Source organism: Carassius gibelio, chromosome B7 (assembly GCF_023724105.1).
Source record: "Carassius gibelio isolate Cgi1373 ecotype wild population from Czech Republic chromosome B7, carGib1.2-hapl.c, whole genome shotgun sequence".
In the NCBI taxonomy this organism is placed as follows: Eukaryota; Metazoa; Chordata; class Actinopteri; order Cypriniformes; family Cyprinidae; genus Carassius; species Carassius gibelio.
This window is the reverse complement of record NC_068402.1, coordinates 37,281,088-37,305,155: the sequence shown is the minus strand read 5'-3', so window position 1 is coordinate 37,305,155 and position 24,068 is coordinate 37,281,088. Positions and strand designations below refer to the sequence as shown.

Here is a 24,068-nt window from a genome sequence, read left to right as displayed (position 1 = left end):
CTACTTTTACATCATGAAAAAATGTAAATATTCATCACCTGGGTAAAACTGACACAGTGTGAAGTACTGTAAACGGTGTCATGATTGTACAGCGAAGCTTCTGTTATGTTATAAAATAAAAAATAAAAAACCCTTTTGACTGTTTCTGTTGTCCAGGACTTCATCATTAGTTAATATGTTATAGAGAATTAATACATTATGACACTTAACTAATAACAATTTACTGATTACCTAATCTATGAAACATAAATTGGTCATTAGTTACAGATGCATTAATCATTAATAAACGGTTTAATTCTTTATTAACTGGTGATCATCTGTGCATTAGTTGAGCATGAATGAATGCATATTAGTGCACCCGTATAGTAAAGTGTTACCAGTTTCACCACTGTGAGTGTACTGGGGTTTCCACAGCAAGGTAACACGGGCGTGGAATAAGTAAAGAGGCTACAAGCAAAGCTCAGAGAAGGAAGATGAGGAAAAGCGCGCGTGCACTCGATGCTCTCCTCGCGTGCGCAGTCGCTGACCTCACTCCCATCGTCCGCATTGTTTGCAGTCGCCTTCCTCCACGAGTGGCCGCTTGTTATCAGGTAAGAATATGCGAAATCACATTTTCCTCACTTAGGCTTGTTCCAAACGTGTTTATTAACACAATGCATGCAAAACGCATCATTTTCTAATCGACAAAGGTAATGATTCTTGTGGAGAACGCACATTTGCCATTTATTTAATACAGAAACCCTGCATGAAAAAAAGAGAAAGAATGGTGTCTTTTGGCTTTTACATCGGATGAGGTGCTAGTCAGTCGCAACTAATGCATTCTGCCTGACACACAGGCTATATGAAATGAGATCCACATGATGGCTGAACAACGGTTGCGGTTAAAATATGAATCCATGTGAGCTTTAGGTGAGGAATATCTATCGACAGTGGCATTCGTGTGTGCTGTAGGGCTGTCTTTTAGAAGATAAGCGGAAGGTGTGTCATCTCAATGCGGGTTTTGCCTCTGCTTAACACTGAAAGAGGCAAGGTGCGTTCCTCTAACGGTAATAAAGAGGAGATCGCGAGCGCTTCGGCTCCTATTGCGCAGCAAGGAGGCGATCAAGACTGCGTTGTGCAGTGTAGAGTTATTAATACTAGACTACAACAGTGGGAGTGTGTGGCCAGGCACTTGCTTTCAGGGTTAGCCTATCCAAACTAGTGTTTTCTGTAGAGATTACCGCAGAAATGACCCAGTTCCTCTCATCACTTATTTAGTCATTCTGCTTGTTTGCGGTGGAGTTTTGAATGGGTGTCTCTGTATCGATTCAGTTGTGTGATGCACAGTGATATTTGATGTATTTCCTAGCAGAAGGAAAGTGACGAAGGCGTGGATTATTGCAGTCAAATGACTAGGAATTGTATTTGTGCTGCTGAGGTTTGACTGCTGTTTAAACATTTCAGAACCATTAATCAATAAATGCTATTATGCGTCACTGTATGTGGAAAGATACTGAGAGAAGGGTATGTGTCGCTATAGATGTGTATTTATTGATTGATTCATTGGTTGCATATATAGAGTATGGGCTTCTTACTGTACTGTGTGGTTCTGTCTTGATTTATGATATAGATTTTGGACCTCTCAACTTGGGACTTAGTGCTTAGTATATATATATATATATATATATATATATATATATATATATATATATATATATATATATATATATATATATATATATATATATATATATATATATTTTTTTTTTTTTTTTTTCAGTTTAAATTAGATCTCTATCCATCCAGGTATTATGCTGTACATACAGAAACGTTGCTATGGAGGAAATGACTTTATTAAGCCCACACATTTTCCATGTGTTCGTCATAGCTGAGCAGCTCTATGAAATAATAAACCAAAGATAATTTTTTCCATCCATTATTGATTACTGATTAAAGCTTTAGTATTTTCCATTTTTTTCAGCATCCGTTTGGGTTCAAATGTAATTGGTCACTATTATTTTAATGTAGGTACTGGCTACTTTTAATATTTTTGCAGTTTAGAGGTGACAAATAGATTGTGTAAAGCACATGCATGTAGAATTAGAGAAATTGCATGGAATTTTGCATCACTTACACATACATAACTGTATATGAACCTTTATTTAGTGCAACAAAAATCAATGTAAATAGAAACTGTAAGCACAAAAGTGAATAGACATTAAAATATCAATGAAAGTGAAGGATAGTGATGTGGATAAAATAAAATATTACTTATAAAATTAAATTTAACACCTTAAAAATGAGCAATGACTGTATGCACATATCTTGACTGGTTCATTTAGTTAGAGTGCATAATTGGCTCATATTGTGATTTTCGAGTGTGTGTGTGTGTGTGTGTGTGTGTGTGTGTGTGCCTTTATGGCAGTGTTTGAATTTGCTGCTTGCAATTCAATTTTTAGAGCTTAGATGAGCCCAGATAAGCCTTCTGCATTAAGAAGTGTTGTTTCTGCCAGCCAAATGTGTTTTCAACACAGTTTATCCTCTCAAAGAGGTCCTGCATTTCTGACAGACACGAGAGTCTGTGGATCATTTTACAGTGATAGAAACTCAACATGCACCACTGTACAGTGACATGAATAACCTATGTTAAAAGTATGGTTACTGTTTATTGTTTCACTGTTTGCTAAAGGTTTTTTATGTTGTTGTTGTATTTGTCCTCACCCTTATTTATTTATTACTTATGATACAGTGTATTTTTGTATATTCATATATTAACTGTTACAGTGTAAAATGTGTCTTGTGTAGACCTTGAGTAGATTCAGCTAATTTTGTCAAAATAAAAATAACAAAATCTCATTGTGTTCAAGAGTTATGGCCATTTAATAAAAGTTGCCACACCCACTATAAAGAGTTTGACTCAGCGTGATGAAGATGAATAACAGTTCAACATGATAACACTGTAATCGATAATGACAATATATATGCACTGGCTTTGTTGTTCCGATCATGCAAACAAATTAGGACTAGTTTGCAAAAGTAGATTTCACAATGAATTAAAAAAGCATCAGAAAACATAAGATATGGTTATAGTACGACCTGATGTCAGTCCAATGCAAAACAAGTCAAGAGTAATGGTAAGCAAGAGCAGTCCACCTAATTATTATAGAAGAGAAAGAAGTGTGTGAATAAATACAAAACATGAATCAAAAAATGGCGTAATAAATGTGGGAATAAATATGTCTGGGAACAAATAAATTAAAATAATGAAATATAAAAAATAAACATTGTATCAATATATAAATATTAAAAATAAATAAAGGGGCAAAAATAAATTCAGATCTAAATTGAATGAAAACTATTTATTTATAAAAACTATGTATTAGTTTTATCAAGACACATGTTCCTTTATTTATTAATTAAGTTTTTTTCTGCAGGTTTGGGCCTCCATATAACACTAAACTAATGATTTTATTGATAGTAACTGATATTGATGATAGTAACTTGATTTTTTGGTGTGAGTAGGTCTATCACGTTACATTAATTAGCCTACTTGTGAATTACTTTTCATACAGATTTAAGTTACGACCCTGAAGGCATTAGTCTTCATTGTAGTGTCCTCTGTTGGTGGTTTGGAGTGGCTCCATCACACAAATTATAAACCAATCTTGGCAGTGATGAAAGAATACATACATTTAATCATCTTTTATTTGATTTTAAGTATTTTTATTGAATTTGTTGTAAAACACACAAGACAACAGCAACCATCATATACCCTTTACTTCTTTTAAAAATGTTAAGCATGCTAAAAAAATTAATTTTTTGATAATATATTAAATAAATTTTTTGCGTCACAGGTTCCAGTGATTTCACGAAGACAGACGCGATGATGGGCACGAAAGGTGTCCATGTAAAGTCTGGACCGTGTCTCGGTGCAGAGCTGACTGATGAGGAGAAGGAGATCATCAACAGCGTCATTGTGCGTGCCGAAAAAATGGAGGCAATGGAGCAAGAGAGGATTGGGTAGGAGAGAGATTATAGATGTTTATTGATTGTCCTCGCCAACTTGTACAGCAAGGACATGCCAGTTATTTTGCTTATATATATATCAAAGTACCAATAAAAGAGTAAGGCACTGTATATGTTAACGTATTGACCGATATGCATTCTCTGTTTTATTACGATAGACGTCTGGTGAATCGTCTGGACAACATGAAAAAGGCTGTTTGTGGGGACGGAGTGTCACGCTGCCTTTTATGTGGAGAGCAGCTGGGAGCCGGAGGAGACAGATCAGTGGTTTGTGAGGACTGTAAAAAGGTGAGAAAATAATTCAAATAATATTATCTAAATCAAACCTCATGTTTAGAGCATTTGAATTCTTATGGGATTGCATGCATTTGGTGCATGCAATAAAATCATAAATAAATAACACAAGAAAAGGGATTCTAATGGAATTTGATTCGGGAACGTTAAAGGCACAATATCTAAAACTTTCCTAATAAAATATCCAAAAACTACTTACACAGTGTGATATATTTCATGCAGTTGTGTACTTACATTATCTCCAAAATTCCCAAGGATTTGTAATTCCAGAGGAATTACAATTTTAAACTAGATTTAAAAAAAAGTTTTGTCAAGAAAAACTTTAGGTTGGCTTGAGAAAGCCTAGCCTGGAAGTATAAAGTAGTTGTAAAAGGCTGAGGTTTGATAGATTAGATAGATGTTAATAACATGTTTCTAGCATGATTAACATGTTTTTAACATGATCTTTTAACATTTTAACATATTAGCATATAACTAGCATGTTGCTATCATTTTACTAACATGATTAGCGAGTTACTAGTATGTCACTAGCATGTTTCTAACAAGATTAACATGTTATTAGAATGTTGCTAGCATGATTAACATGGTTTTAACATGATTAGCCTGTTATCAACATGTTGCTAGCATGATTAGCATGTTACTAGCATGATTAGCAAGTATCTAGAATGTTGCTAGCATGTTACTAACATAATTAGCATGCCGCTAGCATGATAAGCAAGTAACTAGCATGTTGCTAACATGATTGGCAAGTAACTAGCATGTTGCTAGCATAATAAGCATGCTACTAGCATGTTGCTAGCATGATTAACAAGAAACTAGCAGGTTTTGCTGGCATGATTAGCAAATAACTAGCATGTTGCCATCATTACTCACAAGTGGCTAGCATGTTGTTAGCATGATTAGCAAGTTAATAGCATGTCATTTTCATGTTTTTTAGCCTTATTAGCATGTTGCTATCATGTTGCTAGCATCATTAGCAAGTTACTAGCATGGCACTAGCTTATTTCTAAGCATGATTAGCATGTTATTAGCATGTTGCTAGCATTATTAGCATGTTATTAGCATGTTGCTAACAAGATTAGCATGTTACAAGCATGTTGCTAGCATGATTTGGAAAGTGACTAGCATTTTTTTTACGTGTTTTTTCAGTGTTGTGCATTATAACCAATCACACGTTGAGCGAATGTAAAAACATAAATTAAATTAAATCAAATTAAATTTATGCATTTAGCAGACACTTTTATCCAAAGCGACTTACAGTGCATTCAGGGTATCAATTTTTACTTATCATGTGTTCCCGGGGAATCAAACCTCCAACCGTTCTATCAATTGAGCTACAGGAACACTAAATATTGGTATATGTTGTGCATGGAAGTGTCACAGCTGTTTAGTTCACGCCGCTCACTATTAATATGTTTTACTGTCTCTAATAAACTGACTTCATAACTACGTGTCGTTATTCCCCTCAGAACATGTGCACCAAGTGTGGAGTGCAGGCGACTGCTCGGCCGCGGTCTGTGTGGCTCTGCAAGATCTGCAGTGAGCAGAGAGAGGTGGGGAATAACGAGCATCTCAAGGAAGTCATCTGGAGTCTGACTGTCTGTAAATGACCATTGCCTGTTTTCCCATTAAAGGTATGGAAGCGATCTGGAGCCTGGTTCTTCAAAGGTCTCCCTAAGCAGTTCTTGCCCTCACCGATGCCCATTTCCAGAGATCCCAGTCCTCAGAAGAGCCCTGCAGCTGCTCCAGCGGCTGTGCAGACTCAAGTACCGGTTGCAGGTCAGCCAGACAAACTGGGATTTGAGCTCTTCCCATCATCTACTGGTTACTGCCACATATTACAACCCCAGAGAAATTAAAGGAATAGGTCACCCAAAATTAAAATATGCTGAAAATGTACTCACCCTCAGGCCATCCAAGATGTAGATGGGTTTGTTTCTTCATCAGATTTTGGTGAGAAATGTAGCATTGCATCACTTGCACTTTAGTGGATGTGAATGGGTGCCGTCAGAATGAGAGTCCAAACAGCTGATAAAAACATCACAAGAAATCCACAGCGCTCCATTCCATCAGTTTGTAACAAACAAATGCATATTTAAGACAACTTGAACTTTAAACCGTTGCTTCCAGCTAAAATAAGTCCATAATGCACAATAATGCTTTCTCCAGTGAAAAAGTCCATCCTCTGCTGTCCTCTCACATCAAAATCCACACACGTATTTGTGTAGAGTTGTTTTGACTCGTAAATGGTGCTTGATCTGTGCAGATTTCAAACCAGACCACTTTATCACTAAATGAAGTAATATTATGAATGAATAACTCTTAGATAAAAGTTAAAATAATAATATAAAAAGCTACATTTCCATTTTTGGGTGAGCTTTTCATCTGCTTGTCACAATAAATTGGGAAATTAATGCCACCAAAATCATCATTATTTTCTTTGCACAATTGCAAATGTGGCATTGATTTTATACAACAGATGTTAGTCATCATATTTTCATGATTTCTGAAGATCATGTGACACTGAAGACTGGAGGAATGATGCTGAAAATACAGCTCTGATCACAGCAATAAATAACAGTTTACAATATATTCACATAGAAAACAGATATTTTAAATGCATGGCTGCATTTGTTTGATGAAAAAATAAAGTAAACCAATAATATTGTGAAATATTATTACAATTTAAAATGACTGTTTTCTATGTGAATGTATAGTAAAAGATCATTTATTTCTGTGATCAAAGCTGGATTTGCATACGTATGGATGTGTATGTTTGTTATATAAGCTCCAGAGCCGACAGTGGATCCACCGATCGCCCAAAAACCACCTGTGGCTCCGAAACCTGCTCACCTTCACACTCACAGTGACTCAGAGAAGGATGGAGATGCAGGAAGCTCCCAGAATGCCCCAGTGCTGATGAAGAAGACGGCGAATGTCCACGCGGCCAGACCAGTCGCTTCAGGCACATTCCAGCCGGGTAACAACACACACACACACACACACATACACACACACACACACACACAGACGCACACACACATACACACACACACGGACGGACACACACACACGCACGCACACACACACACACACACACACACACACACACACTCACACACACACACGGACACACGCACACACCCGCACACCCACGCGCACGCACACGCACACGGACACAGACACACACACACACACACACACACACACAGACGCACACACACATACACACACACACACAGACACACACACACACACACACACGCATGGACACACACACACACACACACGCGCACGCACACACACGCACACACCCGCACACCCACGCGCACGCACACGCACACAGACACAGACACACACACACAAACACACACACACGCACAGACGCACAAACGCACGGACACACACACGCACACACACACACACACACAGACACACGCACACACCCGCACACACACAGACACACACACGCACACACACACACACACACACACACTCACACAGACACATACACACACACACGCACGGACACACACACACACACACACACACGCATACACACACACACACACACACACACACACGGACACACACACACACGGACACACACAAGGACACACATACATGCACACACACACACACGCACGGACACACACACGCACGGACACACACACGCACGCACACACACACACACACACACACACACACACACACACACACACACACTCTTGGACACACGGACACACACACACACACACACAGACACACACACATGCACACACACACACACACACACACACACAGACAACAGAAAACATTATGTCTTTATGGTATTCCATAAAAATATTCTTCAAGCAAGCATGCATTCTGTTTACTACGAGTGCACACAATACACTTTAGGAGTATTGATTACATTTTTTTTCCAACTGTGATTCAGAATATCACAAACATATCTCAAAAGCAAACACCTTTGCCATAAAATGACAATTTTTTTCAGCTGCTTACACACAGAATCTTTACTTATCACAGTTTCTGAAAGTTGAAAGCACACACCAAATCTGCAAAACATACACTAATTCTCAGACCGTGACTCAACTTTTTATTTCATTAAATACTTTTTGCAAAACAACACACAATTCTCTACAGTATGTAACACAAGGAAATCTAAAAACTTTACACACAAATCCAAGAATATCACTAAAATATCTCAAAAGCAAACACCTTTGCCATAACATTAATTCCTGTTAAGTTTTTGTGTGCTACATATAGAATTGTGTTTTGCAAAAAGTAATTTTACGATGTTTGTTTTTGAGATGTGTTTGTGATATTCTTAAATCAGTGCTTCATTTTGCAAGACACGTGAGGCATTTTGCATCTTGTGTGTGCAATTCTTGTATTTGTGTGTAAAGTTTTGAATAAAAGAGGCAAAGTTTAGAAGATGTAATCAGTTGACACACTGTAATGGAGTCAGTTTTGTCTCCAGCAGCTGCTCAGGAGGCAGAGAGAGGAGCGTCTCAGTGTCGTGTGCAGGAGAGAGAGAGAGAGGAGATGAAGCCCGCTCCACCAGACGACGACGACGAGGCCAACAGCTACGACTCTGATGAAGCCAGTAAGTGAAGCCAGCTCCTCAGGGATCATCAGAATCACTGTGAGAATCACTGTCAGTTTCCTCATTGTTGGTGGAAAGAAGAGAGTTTGTGGCATTCTGTTACAGAAAGCTGTAAACTACAACATTCAGTGCTATAGTTCACCTGAAGCTTTTATTCTATCTTCACATTAATTACTAAGAGTTTAGAGTCACAGAATGTGTTGAACTAAGATCGAACTTTCATTTGTTGTTGTTGTTGCTCGCATAAAATGTTGAGCAAAAGAAAACGTCACATCACTTTTTTTCTTTGTATATTTATGCATTCATTTATTTTTATAGGTACTTATGTATGGATAGATAGATAGATAGATAGATAGATAGATAGATAGATAGATAGATAGATAGATAGATAGATAGATAGATAGATAGATAGATAGATAGATAGATAGATAGATAGATAGATAGATTTGACAAAACATCTTGTTTTATCACCATTAGATGTCGCTGTTGCATTAAACTTTAAATACTCTATGGCGTGTGTGCATCTGTGGTGTGTGTGTGTGTGTGTTTCAGTTAAATGAAGTACAACAGAGAGCAGCAACATGATTATTATTTCTAGCACACACTGAAATGTGTAGCAGTGAGATCAGATTCTGCGTCTCATGCTTTCAATCCTAATGAAATGCTTGTGTCTAATGCAGTGTATTTCTTTTGTTTCAGCCACTCTGGGATCACTAGAGTTCACTTTACTGTACGACCAAGGGAACAACAGCCTCCACTGCAGCATTATCAGAGCCAAGGTAGCTTCAGCGTTTTCATATATTCATAATAGAAGCCTCGCACACTGAAGAAAATTCATATACTGTTCAAATACAAATACTGAGATATGTATTTATTATGATACTTGATACTTGATTCTTTTAATTCGAATGAGTTGGATATTCAGTCCTGTACTGGAGCTTTTCACAGTTTTGTCACAGTTATGAACGCTCTTCATAGGACATTATGACAAAAACCAAAAATCAAAGTCAGTTTTAAGATTTATAAATATTACATGTGCTAGTCTTTAAGTCTCTGGGGTATATTTGTAGAAATAGCCAGCAATACATAGTATGGGTTAAATTATCCATTTTTCTTTTATGCCAAAAATCATTAGGATATTAAGTAAAGATCATGTCCCATGGGGAGATATTTTGTAAATTTCCTACTGCAACTATAACAAAACTTCATTTTTGATTAGTAGTATGCATTGCTAAGAACTTCATTTGAACAACTTTAAAGGTGTTTTTCTCAATTTTTTTATTTATTTTTTTGCTCCCTCAGATTCCAGATTTTCAAATAGTTGTATCTCCGTCAAATATTGTCTTATCATATCAACCCACACATCAATGGAGAGATGATTTATTCAGATTTCAGATGATGTATAAATCTCAACTTCAGGAAGTTGACTCTTAAGACTGGTTTTGTGGTCCAGGGTCACAGATGAGTAATGTTGCACTGTGCTTGATTTCTATGTTGTGACAGAATTTGAAGTTATTGTAATATTTTCTGGTAGGGACTGAAACCGATGGATTCGAACGGTCTGGCAGATCCTTACGTCAAGCTTCATCTGTTACCGGGTGCAAGCAAGGTGAGATCATGAGCTGTTTCCTTCACCAATAATAACTCTGAATAATGTCTGTAATGTTTACTGTAGCAATAGTTCAACACTTTTGTAACGGACCCTTTCGACAGACACTATGGTTATGTGAAAATAACCATATGAGCCATTTTCCCAGGACGCGTCCTTGCCAGGATTTCTATATTGCCTATAACATCCAAAATAGTTTGACCAATAACATGCAGGTATGGTACATAATCAGCCAATTGTGGCGTGCAATGCAAATACACGTACATGTTAGGTGCTCCGCTCTCTATAGCTCTTATGAAATTCATACAATGATCGATCTGCACAGCACTAACAGCCAAAATCTGGATATTTTAGGCAATATAAAAATCCTAGCAAGGACGCATATGGTCACCCTAAATATGGACAATCTAGTGATCAACATCCACAAACCTGTAATGCATTACCCATCAGTGATTATACTTGGACAATTAATTGTAAACTTTACAGTGGCATGGATTTTGCATTTTGTATTGAATTGCTGTATGATATACAATGCCTGATATAAACTCACTGCTGTGTGTTACAAAGTCAGAATGGGGAGCTATAAACTTATTATATAAGAAAACATCAGAATTATGAGATGACTTTCCCCCTAATTGTAATTAAATATCTCACAATTCGGAGAAAAGAAGTCACAGGATATAAACACAAATTGCAAATTGCAAAAAAAAAAAGTCAGAAGTGTGAGATAAGAGTATTTTTTTTATCCCATGTTGGGAAAAACGTCTGTAGTTTATTCTATTCTACTCAAGTAATGAAGGTTAAACAAAGCATGTTTGCTGTCAATGCAGTCAAATAAACTACGCACCAAGACGCTGCGCAACACTCGCAACCCTTGCTGGAACGAGACGCTGGTGTACCACGGGCTGACAGACGAGGACATGCAGCGCAAGACCCTCAGGTTTCACATGCTTCTTCTCTTACGCTACAAACTGATGCTTGCTCATTTTAATATGGGATTACAACATCTGTGATAATGAACTGAATCGAATGATTTGGTTCAGTGTGGGGGGGAAACATTTAGTTATATAGATATCTTCTCAAAAGGGGATAATGAAGAGAAACGTCTTGTAGACTCAGCTGTAAGTGGAAAGGAATAAAGGCATTATGGTCAAATTAATTTAATGCTCTGGGAGTGATAACTGTGTGTATGTTTACCCGTTTTATTACAGGAAATATTAGTAAAATCAGTCTGAAATTGAATTATTTCCAATACTGTATGCTTGAGATGGACCGAATTATATTGACTATCATCAGAGAATGCTTTCCACATCTGAAATAAAACAACTTAATATGGATGAAGCTGATAATATAACATTAGTGAAACATTATGCATATGTTTCTGAGTTAACATGCGCAGTTTAGTATTATTTAGATAACATCATTTGTAAATATTTCGATTTATCAGTTTGTTTGTTTTTCAAATATTCAGTGTTTTATTATTATTTTGGTTTTAGTTTTACATTTAGTGTTACATTTATTAACCTTTCGAGGGGTTTTATTTGTGCAGAATATCTGTCTGTGATGAAGACAAGTTTGGGCACAATGAGTTCATCGGAGAAACCAGAGTCGCGCTGAAAAAGCTCAAGATCAATCAGAAGAAGAACTTTAACGTGTGTCTCGAGAGGGTTGTGCCGGTCAGTGTTGTCTACACATAATATATACGTACAAAATATATACATCTTTCAAATATGTAAGGGAAAACATTGCCTCTCTCTTTCCCTTTAGACAAAAAGATCATCGACTGCAGGCGGTGCTCGAGGAATCACCCTCTACGAGGATGAGGTGAATGCTTAAGATCTTATTTATAAGGGTATACCAAAATATTAACATCACCTAACACTATATTTGCATTAAGATTAAGATTAAGGTCGCATTGGCTTTACAGATTAGGACCTGTCTGCCTTGGATGCATTGTGATTTACATTATTCTAGTTCTGTGTAACTATACAGAATAATTATATACCCTAGTGAAAAAGACGTACACTGAAGTACTTAAGTACTTTTTAAAAGAATGCCAACTACAGAAATAATATGCTTAAGTTTGAGCTGAATGTAATGTTTTTTGCAATTAATGTATGGTAGTTTCAATTTATATTAAATGCACCTCGCTTAACTTTAGTGTGTGTTTTCGAGCCACTTAAGTACATTTTATATGTAATTTCATAATTACTTCTATTGTCATTGAAATATGGTTGAAGTACTTCTGAATGTACTGACAAGTGTTTATGGTAAACTAAAATATACTTTCATGTTATTTATATTAAAACTGGTGATGCATTTATTTAAATATATTTGTATTTAAATGTATTTTATTTAGTACATTCAAATTTATTAACTTTAAGGGCCCTATTTTAACGATCTGAAACGCAAGTGTCAAAGCGCGAAGCGCAAGTAACTTTGTGGGCGGGTCTCGGCGCTGTTGCTATTTTCCCGGCGGGATAAATGGCTCTTGCGCCCGGCGCAAATCTAAAGTGGGTTGGTCTGAAGTAGCTTCATTATTCATAGGTGTGGTTTGGGCGTAACGTGAAATAAACCAATCAGAGCGTCATCCAACATTCCCTTTAAAAGCAGGTGCGCAAGTTCCATTATGGATTGCTATTATTATGGCGTATTTACCAGGCGCACGCCAGGAGCGGTTCACAGCCGAGGAGACTGATGTTCTTGTAAGAGCAGTGAAAGACAGAGAAGTTGTGTTGTATGGGGATGGGAGAAACCCACCCAAAATACACCACAATGATTTCCGTCATCTCATGTGTTAATATTTATGATTTGCAAAAATAACTGTTGCATCTGTGTAGATTACATGAGCAAAGTGTATGCGTGTTGTGCACGCTATACATTATGGTCAAGAATGCGCCCTTAAAATAGCATAATGAACAACGCGCAACGCGCCAATGACTTTAGACTAGTTTTTTTCTGGTCAGTGGCGCAATTGTTTAATGGAACAGCAAAATAGCACCAGGGATTGTTTGCGCCGGAACACGCCTCCTTTTTTTGTGCTGAACCGCCCAGGGAGCGCAAGTTCATTCACTAGTTTAGCGACGTGCTTCTGTGGAGGGAAAAGCGCGCTTTGCGCGGGTGCAAAATAGGAATGACATATGCGTCGGTGTACAAAATCAATTGCGCTGGGTGCAAGATAGGGCCCTAAATGTTATATCAAACAACGCACTTGTCACACACCTGGACTCATTTAGTGTTTTTGCCCCAGTGACCCAGTTTCTGTCTTCCGTGTTTAGTTTGATTAGTTCCCAGGTGTGTCTATTATCTTCCTCATGTGTTCCATGTCCCTGTTAATTTAGTTATTCCATCCACCTGTGTTTCCCCATTATCCTTTGTACTTAAACCTTGTCCTTTCAGTTCTGTTTTGTCGAGTCAACTTGTCATCAACTGGTTACTTGTTACCAACTTGATACTTGCTCACTACTTGATACTCACGAGCTGTGCCTTCCTCTGTGATCCATGTTTGGATAACTCCTATGTTGGAAAATAAAACCTTATTTCGTTTATCCTCGGCTCCGTGTTCCTTCCGGCAGCGAAAACCGTGACAGAAGACCCGACCAAAAAGAAAGTAGAAAACTGCGTGTTTTTCCCTCCGTTTTGTTTTTGTGTTTTCACAGTCTTTTTGTTTCGTAGTGTTTATGGATCCCCTCTCTAGCCCCGGATTCCTCCTCCTCATGCTGGAGCAGGAAGGACGCTCTCTCGAGGACCACACCAGACGGTTCCTTCTGTTAGCTAATGCCACCAGCTACCCGGACGACGCGCTCTGCGCTTTCTACAACGCCAGCCTGAACTCCAAGTGCAGAGCGTTGTCGTCCGAAGATGGTCCTCGGGAGGATTTCGCCGCATTCGTGGAGTGGACTCTGGCGAGAAATGGCTCATCTTTCACTGTCTGCCCCATAGAGGACCTCGCCAGCCCCACTCCCGACCCAGAGACCAGCCAGCCACCATCATGCCGCACGGAGCCCACCGCAGCCGCAGAGCCCGAGCCATCCACTGACGGGCAACAGGATCTCGAGAGCGCGACTGACCAGGTGTGTGAGCCGGCAACACCATGCATTGTGGGAGTCCTAGTGGAGATCGAGGGCGTGGAGGAAAGCCCTGCCCACACTCCTGCGACTGAGGGTGAGCTGTATACAGTCTCTTAAGATCATATGGAGCAAGTTCTGGATCTGATGGACTGGTCTATGGAGGTAATCCCTAATTTTCCTGTTTCCCCGCTGGTTCCGTCCAGCCCTGATTCCCCTGTATACCCTCTCAGTCTCCCACTCCTACCTCCTCCAGTCATTTCCTCTACTCCATTTCCGCGGGTTCCATCCAGACATGAATCTTCTGTCTCTCCGCTGGTTCCGCCCAGCCCTGAGTTTTCTGTTTCTCCGCTGGTTCCGCCCAGCCCTGAGTTTTCTGTATCTCCGCTGGTTCCGCCCAGCTCTGAATATTCTGTGTCTCCGCTGGTTCCGCCCAGCCCTGAACCTTCTGTGTCTCCGCTGGTTCCCCCAGCCCTGAACCTTCTGTGTCTCCTGTATTCCCTCCCAGCCTCCCTCTCCCACCTCCTCCCAAACCTGCTGGTCCCTCTACTCCACTTTCGCTGGTTCCGTCCAGCCCTGATCCTCCTGTCCTTCATCCCATCCTTCCTCTCTGTCCTCCTCCTAGACCAGCCAGTTCCTCGCCATCCCTGCTGGTGCCAGTCAGTCCCGCAGCTCACCCTCAGTCCGCGCCTTCGGGGTGCGATGGTTCGCCACTGGACTGCCAGTCTCCAGCTCTGCCTTGGCGCGTTAAGGCCCTGTCTCCGCCTCCGAGCCCTGGACTCCTCCTCGGTCCTTCAACCCAGCGGCTCCGCCTTGGCTCTTAGCTCCCTCGTCTCCACCGTGGCCTGTCATCCCACCTGCTCCACCGGGCTCCCTCGTCCCTCCGGCTCCACCTTGGTCAGTCGTCGACCATCCGCCACCTCAGGACTCCTCTCCTCTGGTTCCACCTCGTCACTCCATCCCTCCGGCTTTGTCAGGCTCCTCCTTCCCTCCGGTTCCACCTCCATCCTCGGTCGCTCCGGCTCCACAGCGGTCTGCCAGGACCCTGCCTCCGCCTTGGTCGCCTGAGCCTTCTGCTCCACCTAGACCCTCTGGATCCTCGACGTCCCCCTGGCTCTGCGGCTGTGCTGCTCCATCTTGGGCTCCTCACCCACCGGTGCAGTCTCCGCCTGTCGGCCCCCTGGTGTCGTCGACCCCCTCCTTCACCATGGCTCCTCCCGCCGTCGACTCCACCTTGGATCTCCGTCCTGGCTGGTCTCTGGTGGACCATCTGGCTCCTCCTGCTCGTGTCTCCTCCCTGGCTCCTCCCTCCGTCGTCTCCTCCCTGGCTCCTTCCTCCGTGGTCCCTGTCTACTGGCCCCCTCCTGGGAGTCCGTCCTCCACCGGAACCTCCTCCCTAGTTACCACACACGCCTTCCTTGGTTGTTTTCTACGGTGCGAGGACGCACCTACTGGGAGGGGGGAGTACTGTCACACACCTGGACTCATTTAGTGTTTTTGCCCCAGTGACCCAGTTTCTGTCTTCCGTGTTTAGTTTGATTAGTTCCCAGGTGTGTCTATTATCTTCCTCATGTGTTCCATGTCCCTGTTAATTTAGTTATTCCATCCACCTGTTTCCCCATTATCCTTTGTACTTAAACCTTGTCCTTTCAGTTCTGTTTTGTCGGGACAATTTGTCATCAACTGGTTACTTGTTACCAACTTGATACTTGCTCACTACTTGATACTCACGAGCTGTGCCTTCCTCTGTGATCCATGTTTGTATAACTCCAATGTTGGAAAATAAAACCTTATTTCGTTTATCCTCGGCTCCGTGTTCCTTCCGGCAGCGTAAGCCATGACCGCACTATAGTTAAAATTAAAAGTACTTTAGATGTGCTTAAGTATGTTAGTCAGCAAATCGAAATAAGTGTACTTTTTTTAAGCACGACAAAAGATCATTAAAACATTTAAAATGTACTTTAAAACCTTTAATTTGACATTATTATAAAGTGCACTTTTTAAAAGTGTAAAGTTGGGTATATTTGTAGCAATACCCAAAAATACATTGTATGTGTCAATTAGAAAATTTTCTTTTATGCCCAAAATCATTAGGATATTAAGTATATGTTCCATGGAGATATTTTGTAAATTTCCTACTGTAAATATATTAAAACTTCATTTTTTATCAGTAATATGCATTGCTAAGAATTCATTTGGACAACTTTAAAGGTGATTTTCTCAATATTTAGATTTTTTTGCACCCCTCAGATTCCAGATTTTTGTATCAATGGAAAGCTTATTTTTATTATTCATTTTTCAGATTATGAATAAATCTCAGTTTTGTGCTCCAGGGTCACAATTAAGTGCACTTCTTTTTCACAAGGGTATCATTAACAGAGATTTACAGATGAGACCTTTTCACACTAGAGCTTTTTAATGCACTGATTCCATTATTTTGTGCGTCCTGTGTATGTTGGACATCAGCTGCATATACTAATAGCAAAATAATTAATAACCATGTGCATTTATAGAATAAGGTGCTTCTATAATAAGTAAGTGTGCAACACTCATTATCACATTGTTTGTGTACATGTGTAGACTGGGAAGGACGGCTCTGAGCTGGAAGAGAGAGGACGGATCCTGATATCCCTCATGTACAACACTCAGCTGGGTCGCCTCATCGTAGGCGTTATACGCTGTGTTCACTTAGCAGCAATGGACGCCAATGGGTATTCTGATCCTTTTGTCAAAATGTGAGTTTCTCTCTGTCAAACTCAATATTTATATACATTACATTTTCTATAGGTTTAGGAAACACTCGTATAATTGAAAAAAAAAAACTAAATCTAAACTAAAATTTGCTGAAAAGTGCCTCACCCTCCGGTCATCCAAGATTATGATGAGTTTGATTCTTCATCAGATTTGGAGAAATCTAGCACTGCATCAGTGTGTCGTCAGTGGATACTCTGCAGTGAATGGGTGCCGTCAGAATGAGAGTCCAAACAGCTGATAGAAAAACCACAATAATCCACAAACAATCCACTCCAGTCCATCAGTTTTGGAGAAGCAATAATATTAATGATAAAATCCTAACTTCAAGAATGGCTAAAATACGGAAAAATGGAAACATACTTGCAAACATCTTGGATGGCCTGAGGGCGAACAAGTTTTCTGCAAATTGTGATTTTTTTTTTATAAACAAAAATCAACATCTCTGAGTTATTAGAAAAAAAAATTGTGCTATCCAATGATTAATCACGATTAATTGCATCCAAAAGAAAAGTTTTTGTCTACATAATACAGGTGCTGGTCAAATATCAGTTTATACTGTGTATATTTATTATCTATATATAAATACACACACATGCATGTTTATATTTAAGTTTTTATATTTGTATATAAAATGCATTTTTACAAAATATAAATTATATACAAATAAATAAATACATGCAAATATTTTCACAATATGTTATGTATGAGTGAGTATTTATATATACATAATATATACACAGTACACACACATATACTGTATTACATTATTATTTTTTTTGGATTAATCGTTTGACAGTGCAAATTTGTTTTTAAATATTATATAATTCTTAATGAATCTGTAATAGGATTGTTTATTTCTGTACTTTTGTAAAAGTGCTTGAAAACTATGGTATATTTCTGTGAACGGATATAGATGCCTGAAACCTGATATGGGGAAGAAAGCAAAGAACAAAACGCAGACCAAGAAGAAAACACTCAACCCTGAGTTTAATGAGGTATGCTGTCCACCTGAAAGGATGACACATACATGTAAAAACAGTGTCACCTGGTTATTCGTACACAACTACTAATTATTTCAGTTCAGGAGCAGGAGCCATTTTTATCTTAAGGTTACGACACGACTCACTTTAATAATTCATCTCTTTCCACATTTGATTCAAATCTGAGATGACGGTGTGTTCTTGTGTTCAGAGGAATCAATACTCAAAACCATGAACAGCAATGCGGCAAATAGCCAATAATATTAAAACTAGCAAACAGTCATCAAAAACGTGAATGCATTTTGACAAGAAAATACGTATAAACAGTGTCAAATTTCACCACTTTTAAAATATTTGAATCTACTGACAGCACTAGCAAATATATTAATGTCTAATAATGTGGTCCAACACTGCAGCAGTGTGAAGCTTTGTTTATTGTTTATTATGATGTGTCTCTGTCTTGTCATGCAGGAGTTCAGCTATGAAATTAAGCATGGAGAGCTGGCCAAAAAGACCCTTGACATCTCTGTATGGGACTATGACATTGGCAAAAGCAATGACTATATAGGTATTTACTTTTTTTGCAGCAACAATATTATTGATCAAACGTATTTAACAATGTAATTTAAACCCATTAAAATGCAGTTGTAAATCACTTTTTAAAACTCGTTCCATTATTACCCCAAAGCAGATTGAGCCTCATTTAGCAATGTCCACTTGTTATCCTTAGAAGATGTTGATATATGTGTCTAGATTTGTCATTATGCTTCAATCTGACCATATATTGCCATAATTTCATTACTGACTTTCATTTCATATTCAGAATGCAATTGAATGTCATATTTGTAAATGTTTTAGTAGCTTGTGACCCTGGACCACAAAACCAGATTTGTGCATTCAAATAAATACGCTTTCCACTGATGCATGGCTTGTTAGGATCAGACAATATTCATTTGAGACTCAAGACTGCTGTTGTGCTCCAGGATCACGATTATTAAACGTGTATTTTTATTACACACTGAACGTGTTAACACAGCTAATATTTCTCGATCAGGAGGCTGTCAGCTGGGTATCACTGCCAAAGGTGAGCGTCTGAAGCACTGGTACGAATGCCTCAAGAACAAAGACAAGAAGATCGAGCGCTGGCATACTCTGCTCAACGAGAATCACGTCTCCAGTGATTAGGCTCTTAAAGCGTTCTGCATGCCTTTAAGTTCTACTCGGCCCGTTTTACAACTCCATTGCCCTCCACTAACTGCATATCCTGAGCTATAGCGATCTCGCTCTTGTCTGGCTGACACGAGAAACAAACCGTGATGTCTGGAGCTCTTCTGTTCACTGTGACCCACACAGACGTCTGTAGGTTAGCACTGAAGTGTTAAAGAACTGCACAAAGACCTTCACTAATCCGGCCACAGTAGCATTGTGATTTTAACTCTAGTTGAAGAACAACTGTAGAAACTCCAAATAATTATCTTGTTGTGGGAATGCGTTAGTGTAATATCAAGTCTCTTAGCAATCTCTCTGAATATAAAGCACTTGGAAAGTATTTCTCCTTAAAAAAAAACTAAAAAACTAAAAGAGGCCGATACAGAATGTAAAAGCCCTATTTAAACCAGTCTCAGATTGTTTACAGGCCATGCAGAATGTCAGGTAAAATTATTAATTATATTATTAATTAAATACCTTCAACATCAGATTTACGCGAGGCAATGTTATTTTCGTTTCACTGATACGCTATAGTTGTTTTGTTTTTTGTTAGATTTTATTTTTATATTTTGAAAAACTATCATTTTTAGATTTCACTTTCATTTTAGTTCAAGTTTTAATAATTTGGCTTTTAGTTTTTGCCATTTTTTAAAAGTCTATATATATTTTTTTATACATTTTTGTGTATTAGTTAAAAAAAATTATAGTGTTTTACTACTAGAAGTTGAACAAACAAAATAAAAATGTCAAGTGACAGATTTAAGGTTTTAATTTTAGTTAGCTATCTGAGGTCAAAAGAAGCAGCTAGTTGTTTCAGACAAGCAACATGTAGAGATGTTTACACAGCACAGATACGACTAAACCTAAAGAATGTCCAAACTACAACATTATCTGTTTGCCAATGATACGTTTAGACTTCGCTTCGAGTCTAATGAATGTGATTTTGTAACACATTGCCTGTTACGTCTGGTTTACAACTACATTATTACTGTATGTAAGCACACTCTTCAAACATGCATCCTATTTATGGTCTATAATGTGCTGAAAATACAATTGCCTTGTGTGAAGAAAACCATGAATCCATGAATAAATGAAATAGGAAAGACTAAAAATAGTCCACTGCATCATGTGGCTGTGACACAAGCCAAGAAAAAATGTGAACACTGAAAGGAAAGCACAGTTACAATGGAGTGACCTCCACATTTCTATTCTTTGCTGTTATTATAACCAGCTCTTATGCATGAGAGTGTCTTAGATCATAGTGAGTACCGTTCATTTGCTTTGTATAATTTAATCCCAGTAGAAATGAAATTACCGTTTACCAATAAACACTTGGCGGCGACACTTCCGGGTTTCTCAGGAACCCCAAAACAGAGATGCTTTACATTATATTACTTACACCTGAGCTGGAAGAGACTGAAGAGTGACTTGTGTGCACTTGAGACGCCACATTTACAAAACAAAAATACGCAAATTATTATAATTCACCAAAATGATCTGCTCTAATGCAGAGTTTCAGGTCTTAACTCGCTCTTTTATTTATTTTTTAATCACAAATTAGGATTTGAAAAGGTATTAAAATGGAGCAAATGGATATTCTTCAAAGTGAATGCATAGAATTGTGGCATTAAATGCTGAATACAAAAAAATTCCATTTCCAATGCAGATATCTTCCATATATCGAGATGGATTTAATACAGATGCAAATTAAACAGATGAAGTCTTGTTTTCTGAGAAATTGAATGAAATAAAGTCAGTTAATGCTAAAAACCAGAACAAATATCTTCCAACGGAGGGATGTTTGGCACATACTTGTTCTCGTTTTAATCATAAACTTACTTCATGTTGATCAATTCCTCATAAAACAAATGTAGCTTGATTTAAAATTCTTCAGACATTTGCGTCAAAACCATTGATTAAAAATATTATTTTTATATTTATGCATTTGGAGACCACATTTATGTATCATGTTCCGTTTAATTTATTCCTTAAGTTTTCTTTACTTGGTCTTCAAAGTTATTAAAAAGCCTTTAATTGATTTTCATTAAACCTGCAGAAATGCTGTATTATGACCCAGTTTGCCCACAGCTGCTGGCTTCATGCAAAGTATAGCAAAATCTGATGATTGCGGTGTCAATATATTTTTATATTTCATATTCTACATGGCATCTGGTCCTAACACCAAATAACCATCAATGACTGTGAAAGGATATTTGAAGGAAAACGTTTCAAAGCTGAAAAAAAGAGTATTTTGAATGCTGCATGTAATTTTACAGTGTTATCAAGTCAATATCAAATATAATTATTTACAGTATATGGTCAAATGTATATTCAAGCAATAAAGATGCATTGCTTATCTGATTTGACCTTTTAACTAAGATATATATATATCTATCATATCTCAGGCTTTAGAGGTATGTGAGGATGTGCATTTACTGTCTTGTTGCACGTTCGACAAATAAATGACTAAAGCTATCTATAAATCTGAGAATAAAGAATACAGTGAAGGGAGAAACCGGAAGTGTGGTCACCCATTGTTTGACATTACAACAGATTTTAAAGGGTTCATGCCACGAGGAATCACATTTCCTCTGTATTTTCATATATAAGAGATCACTGTATTATAAAAACACTAAGTCCGAGAACATAACACATCTTCCAAAAATAGCTTTTATTGTTACTTCTATGAAAAAAACTAAACAGAACAACAACAAAAAACCCTGGAAATGATGAGTTATTCTGAATAATTTTGAAAGTCTCAAGACGGCAATCATTTTGGTTAAGACTGGTGCAAAATGCTCACATATTAATGCATTTAGACCATCTTTGAACAAACAACTTCGCAAGTAAATGAACCTTAAGGAATATCAGAATAAAAAAATAAAAAAATGCATGACACGACCCCTAGACTATTTTGTAGTCCAGATTAGTCATTTAGGTTTTTAAAAATAATGAATGTGATCTTGCTGTATTTTTTCACGAAACCTTGTTCACATGCAGATCTATCTATGATATCTGTCATCTGCAAAAAACTAAACATAGCACACCAGTCTGATACTTTAAGACCATATTTGCCAGTTTAGTTTGTGAATGTTTATTGGTATGAATTTGTTCTTGTTCATTAACGATGCAGTTGTATATATATATATATATAGTGCATGTACGTGCACAGCAGGGAAGTGTTTACTGTATGTCTGAAGTCTGCATGTAAAGATTTTACTTGGAGTTCAAAACACAGAGGCCAATAAAAGTCGATATAACTGCAGTTATTTGTCAACTTCATTTATATGCACATTACATAATACTTTAAAGATTTCTTTTTTTTTTTTCAAGTAAAGCTTTGCTTCATTTATCAAGAAAAGTTGATACACTGAATTACGAATAAATGAATGAAAATGTCAAATGATTGGAATTTTCTATCATCTGGAGTGGCATAAGTTTGTGAAAATACAATCATTTCAATTTTACTCATTTTAGATTTTTGGAAATTATAGACAAACACAATCTGATGAAACTAAGTTACTTTTCACATGCAATTTCTTGTAGAGCCTTAACAGAGAAATATCCACTAAACATTTTCTGTAGCTCTCATGACATTTTTGAACGATTTCTCTGTTTCAGTTTATCAGACCTAAGTCAGGTTGAGTTTCATTTTATTGAACATTTATTGAATTTAACATGTTTGAAAATATTGCTGAGGTATAGATCTACAGTCTTTACAATGACACACACTGTATAAAGGTCACAAGGTTCAAATATGTTTTAGTAATTTGCCTACTTCAAGTGTTTTTTCTTTGCTGTTTAGTTCATCTGAACAGTATGTTGTTAAACATTATTGAATGCTGTACTTCTGTCCCTGTTTTAATTCCTGTCGATGGTGAAATATGTCGTCTTGATAGCGCAGCTCTCTTTAAGTCATTTCACAACATCTGAATTGGCTTAAGGCCTCACAAAATCCTTCTGTCGTGTTTCTTGCGATTCATTTAGGAGTTTTCAAATATTTGCTAAAGAAAAGGCTGCATAAATATTGACATACTGACGTATAATTGCGTTGGCAAATATTTTAGGGCACATGCCAGACAATTAGTCCTAGACATGCTAGACATGAGTCCACCCATTCTCTAAAACACAAATACAGAAATAGACCTCAATTTGCAATCAAATTTTCATTTGGAAATTTAGAGAATTGAATTCATTTAAATTTCTATTATTAATAATTATTCTGCTAATCTTTGTGTTTATGTATTTAAACTATCATTAATTAGTTTTATTCAGTGCAAAGCACAATAACATTCAAAATACAGGCTAATATTACACAGCTAATAAAATCCACAACCTTATCTATTTATAGGCACAAAGTATTTTTTCTTGAGGTTTTATGAAGATGAACTTGAGATTTTAAGAGCAAGTAAAGAAAATTTAAGGATCAAATTGAGAGGAATACAATATATCAATATGTTCAATAAATCAGTCAATAAATGTCTACAGAGCACAAAATGAGTTGTAGCAAGACTTCAAGTTTAAGTTTCAAGTTGTTTAAA

The 24,068-nt window shown here is 37.8% G+C and overlaps 1 protein-coding gene across 2 annotated transcripts; it reads left to right on the top strand.

The window, feature by feature from the left end:
• Nucleotides 1-446: 446 nt before the first annotated feature.
• LOC127961247 (rabphilin-3A-like) lies at nucleotides 447-22,792 on the top strand. Of its 2 annotated transcripts, none has more exons than XM_052560288.1 (16): nucleotides 447-590; nucleotides 3,834-3,999; nucleotides 4,164-4,293; nucleotides 5,769-5,852; nucleotides 5,934-6,078; nucleotides 7,088-7,279; nucleotides 8,786-8,908; nucleotides 9,608-9,687; nucleotides 10,443-10,517; nucleotides 11,348-11,457; nucleotides 12,067-12,193; nucleotides 12,285-12,341; nucleotides 17,165-17,319; nucleotides 18,252-18,333; nucleotides 18,790-18,886; nucleotides 19,373-22,792. In XM_052560288.1, exons 2-16 carry the CDS (start codon nucleotides 3,863-3,865, stop codon nucleotides 19,501-19,503), a joined length of 1,725 nt encoding a protein of 574 aa, XP_052416248.1. In that variant the 5' UTR covers nucleotides 447-590; nucleotides 3,834-3,862; the 3' UTR covers nucleotides 19,504-22,792. The 2 variants fall into 2 exon arrangements, with proteins under 2 accessions (XP_052416248.1, XP_052416247.1); XM_052560287.1 differs by having other exon boundaries at nucleotides 8,783-8,908.
• The last annotated feature ends 1,276 nt before the right edge of the window (nucleotides 22,793-24,068 follow it).